The sequence below is a fragment of the Tupaia chinensis genome, unplaced genomic scaffold, assembly GCF_000334495.1.
Source record: "Tupaia chinensis unplaced genomic scaffold, TupChi_1.0 Scaffold149424_1, whole genome shotgun sequence".
Taxonomy (NCBI): domain Eukaryota; kingdom Metazoa; phylum Chordata; class Mammalia; order Scandentia; family Tupaiidae; genus Tupaia; species Tupaia belangeri.
Window position 1 is genome coordinate 2,310,622 of NW_006209268.1, and position 5,181 is coordinate 2,315,802.

At 41.0% G+C, this 5,181-nt stretch overlaps 1 protein-coding gene across 2 annotated transcripts in view; it reads right to left on the reverse strand.

Moving 5' to 3' along the window:
* Positions 1-5,181, reverse strand: part of CCDC171 (coiled-coil domain containing 171) — a 351,100-nt gene that overhangs the window by 340,361 nt on the left and 5,558 nt on the right. For both annotated transcript variants that reach the window (XM_006171185.3, XM_006171186.3), the window contains exon 2: positions 310-480. In XM_006171185.3, coding sequence (XP_006171247.1) covers positions 310-353 — 44 coding nt within the window. In that variant the 5' untranslated portion in view covers positions 354-480. The remainder of the gene's footprint in view (positions 1-309; positions 481-5,181) is intronic.

A 5,181-nucleotide genomic window follows, 5' to 3' on the forward strand; every position in this document is an offset into this window, starting at 1 on the left:
TTTTTTTTTTTTTTGGAGAGGTTTTTGCTATAGAGCATGTGCGCTCACCAGAAAGACAGACAGGGACAGAGAGACAGAAAGCGAGAAATCACCCTCCGGGGGGATGGCCACGCCGCAATCCCTTCTCCTCCATTCTCCTCCCTAGATTTTGGGCATGCACGCACATGCACCCGGCGTGAGTTTCAAGCCATGGGGTCCGGGACACGAACCGCGGTTGACTACTTGGGAGTCCAGCGACATAGCCATTATGCTAACTGCTGGTTTCTTCTCCCTGTTTCTTGCAACTAAAAAAAGAGACTGGAGGCTTACCTTTGCGTATCACCAGTGGCATTACTTGAACTATTTACACTCATGGTGTCTTCCAACTCTTTGAAAATACCACACTCTTCCTTAATGATGTACTTCTTTACTGATGATTACAATTGTCCACGATGCCTGTGGCTTATCAACCAAGATGTCTGTGGTTACATGGGTTGAAGTCTGTTAAAACAGTAAATGATAATACAACAGTTATATATTTGAATCTGAAAGTACAATTGATTTCTTCTATTCTTTGGCTTATTTGACTGTTTTGATTATTATATAACAAACATGCAATACTTGTATTCTAAAAAGTTTTATTTATTTCAAAAGAATTGGAAGCAAAAATAGCAAAATGTTGGAAAGGTGTTCTCTTTTTTCTTTTCAGTTTGCTATAAGGTGTGTGCGCTTGGGGGGGTCATGGGGGAAGATGAGAAAGCACCCCCTGGGGATGAATACACCACAATCCCTTCTTCTCCATTGTCCTCTCAGGACCTTGGGCACACACACATAGCACCTGGACAGCTGCAAGGAAATAAATTCTGCCAAAAACCTAAATGTGTTGGGAAGCATATTTACCCAGTCAAGGCTTCAAATGTAAAAACATTGAGGCTGGCAAGTAACATGGTGGTTAAGGTACTGGACTCCCATGTGTCCAACAAGGGTTTGAGTCCCAGACCTGGTGCCTTGCTTTCTCACTTTCCCTTTGTCTCTCTCTCTCTCTCTCTTTCTTTCTCTCTCTCTCTCTCTGTATCTGGTCAAATTTTAAAATAATAATAATAATAAAATAAATTAATAAATATTCAAGAAAAAAAGGAAAAACATCCCAGCCACCATCTAGTGAGCCCCTACGTAGAGGACTCTGATAAGCTGTGCCCAGACTCTTGACCAGCAGAAATTGTGATGTTTTAAGCCAATAAGTTTGGGGTTACTGTTTATCCATCAGTAAAAAACTAATATAAATAAGCATAAAATGCTCATGTGGAATTAAAAAGAAAAAAGGAGTTGTGTAACAAAGAGATAAAATAGAAAAATGGGTTTTCAAACTATCTCTGCCTGTTTGTGTTTTATCAAGTCTCCTTTTTTTTTAATTTGCCTTTTTTTTTTTTTTTTTTTGCCTGTTTTTTAAATTTTACTATCGGGTACACACACTCACCAGACAGAGACCGAGAGAGACAGAAAGTGAGAAAGCACCCCATAGGGGGAATGACCAAACCATAGCCCTTTCTCCTCTACTCTCTTCTTGGAACCCTAGGCATGCCTTTCAAGCTACCAAGTCTAGACTCAAACCACACAGTCAACCATATGGGTGGGATCCAGTTGCCTCAATCACCATACTACCTGTCTGGCCTAAATGAGGGAGTTTTTAAGATCCTGTCTAAGACAACCATATAAAGAAAACAGAAAATCATTGGCAGAATTTACAACAAAGAAAAACAAATACAAACAAGGACAAACTACCAACAGCCATAAAAACCTGCATGGTGGGCCAGGCAGTGGTGCAGCACTAATACAACTAGACACACGTGGAAAAAGTCCTGGGTTCACATCCCAGGACCTCCCTGAGCATGCTGGCCGTGTGCATGTCCACTGTCCAGATCAGCTGAGACTAGAGATAGATCAAAGGAGTAGAGGTATCCATAGAGGAGAAAACAGAAGAAACAGCATGACTGTATTCGACAGAGCCAAGAGATACTTAATGCAATCCAATTTCAGAGCAGCAGATGAAACTGGTAGAGACTGCCCTCTAAGAGCGTACATGAAACAGGCACACGGTAAAAAACAAAGTCTTCAAAGGGCTGGTACATTCCAGCCTCATGAACTCCCCAAATGGATCTGCAAGGTCCCTTTCCTGGACAGGGGTCCACACAAAAGAGAAACTGCTAATGGATAGAACCAAAATTAAGCAGGATAGGGAAAATAAAGACATAGTAAAGGGTGGTCCAGACTAAACTGGAGTAGGGAACAGAATCAGAACAGAATTAGAAAATCTCAGAAAGTAGAGATTTTTATATTACAAGAAATAAGCCATGCACATAAAGAGAAATACCACATTCTCCTTACTATGAGGAAGTTGCAAAAAAAGACCTCATGGAAGTAGAGAGATGAGGAATGACTGACAAAAGACTGGGAAGGATGAATTGGGTGATAAAAGGAGTTTGATCAATGGAAACAAATTTACAGATGGATAGGGCTGGCTGAAGGCTGGGGGTTGATCATGGTGTTACGACCCTGTTAGGGGTGCTATCTATCTGTCTGTCTGTCTATCTTACGCATAAAAGAAATAAATAACGTAAAATAAAAATAAAATTTTACAATAAAAAATGTAAAAATTGGGGTCAGCGGATAGCATGTTGGCTAGGATGCTAGACTCCCACATGGCCAACTGCTGTTTCAGTCCCCAACCTGGTGGTTTCCTCTCTCACTTCTCTCTCTCTGGGTCTCTCTGATGAGCACATGTACCATACAGCAAATTTTTTTAAATAATAATAATGATGATAAATATATCATTCTAAAACAAAACAATTTTTAAAATTTATATACTATATTTTATTTGTTGTTACTATTTTTAATTTGACAAGAGAGAAAGAAAGGGAAAGTGAGAAAGCAAACTGCCAGGGCTGCTGGGACTCGAACTACAGTTGGCCATGTGAGAGTCCAGCACCTTAACCAGTGCACTACCTGCTGGCCCCAACAAAAAATTTTTTAAGAAAAAAATCAAAGCAAGGACCTTGGCACAGTGGTAAAACATGACATTCTGTGAGGTTGACCCATATAGGAAGGTTCCAGGTTCATATCCGGAGACCTGAGTAATATGGGTGCACAAATGCCTATGAGTTGGGTGGGGCTGCATGTAGAACATGACATCAAGACCTTGTTGGGGGTACTCTTTCTTTTTCTCTCCCTCACACATGAGATAAATAAATAAATAAATACTCTTTAAATATATGGAATGTCCAAAATAGGCAAATTCATAGAAACAGAAAGTAGGTTTATGACTTCAAGAGTGGAGAAAAGGGAATTGGGTCCGACTGCTAAAACAGATAAAGTTTCTTTTTGGTAGTGATGGAAATGTTCCAAATTATATAGTGGTGACTGTGTTATCACCTAGTAAATATAATAAAAGATACCAAGTTATTTATTATATACAGTAGATTTTACGTTATGTGAATTTTGTTTTTTTTTTTTAATTCAATACCATAAACAAAAAACCCTATCTGATGTCTGCTTTAGCAAACTCATATTTTCTTCCTCCCCTTGTCTGATACCAGCCTGATGTTCAGATGACTCTGGGGTACAAGAGACAACCTCTGCCTGTTTTAGGGCAGCTAAGTCAATGAAGGACCAAAGTCATATATGCAGCAGAATTTAAACTATGGTGGGATTTCCATGCTATTGAAGATGGCACAGAAAGTTCAGTAGGACCAGCAGGTGGCATGGAGGTTAAGGCTCTGGATCCTACATGGCCAGCTGTGCAGTTCAACTCCCAGATCTGATGGCTTAAAAATCATGCCAGGCATGTGAGTGCACGCGTGCCCCCAAATCCCAAAAGAGGAATGGAGGAGACAGGATTTCAGCGTGGCCATCTCCATCAGGGGCTGATTTCTCACTTTCTGTTTCTCTCTTTAGAAAGCACACATGCCTGATAGCCAATCAATCAATCAATCAATCAATGAAGGTACAGTACAATCTCCTCCCTCTTCTTCCACCACAGTGTAAAACCAAGAAACAATGAAGACAGTCAAGTGGGTAGTTACAGTAATGAAAATGTCAATGGAATAGAAAGCTAAATTATCGTAATGTCCACATAATATTTTTTTCTAGCTTTACTCAAAACTTCACTGTGGGTACCAGCAGATTATATAATGGTTACTTCACTGTACTCCCACAGAGTTAACCGCGGTTCAAGTCCTGGACCCAGGGGCTTACACTCATGCTGTGCACATGTGCATGTATGCCCAAAATTCCAAGAGGAGAATGGAAGAGAAGGGATTGCGACATAGCCATCCCCCGAGGAGGTGATTTCTTGCTTTCTGTCTCTCTGTCTCGCTCTGTGTTTCCGGCAAGCACACATGCCCTATGGTAAAAATCTAAAAAAAAAAAAAAAATACTATGAAATTCCACAAAGTTAAACAATAATTTAGCCGAATTTTATGAGTAGTCAAAAATTCATGATGGGCCCCAAGCCCCACACCGTGTTACTTTCCACTTGAAAATACTCAACTGATCATTATCTATGAAAAAACTGTCTGATACTGGGACCAGCAGTTAGCATAATGGCTATGTTGCTGGACTCCACGTAGTCGACAGCAGTTTGAGTCCTGGACCTGGTGGCTTGAACTCACAGCAGGCGCGTGTGCGTGCGTGCCCAAGATCCCAAGAGGAGAATGGAGGAGAAGGGATTACGGCGTGGCCATCCCCCCGGGGGGGTGATTTCTCGCATTCTGTCTCTGTCTCTCTCTGTCTGTGTCAGGCGAGCGAACGCGCCCTATAGCAAAAACCTCTCCAAAAAAAAAAAATTGTCTGATACAGCAAAGTTACACCCTACTACCATTGTTCCAATTGTGACAAAAATCCCTTCTCCAGGCAGATCCTGTAGCCCAGTGGTTAAGAGAGCCAGGCCCCACATGGCTGACAGCAGTTAAATCATTGCCCCATTGGCTTACAAAACACACATCAGGCACATGTGTGTTCATGCCCCAAATCCCCACAGGATGAATAAATGGAGAAGGTTGTGGTTATGCCACAACCCACTGGGGGATGCGTTCTCCCTCTCTTTCTGTCTCTTCATCACTTGTAAGCATACTCCCTCTAGGAACTTAAAAAAAAAAAAAAAAAAAAAAAAAAAAAACCCCTTCTTACGGCATTTTAAAAAATTTT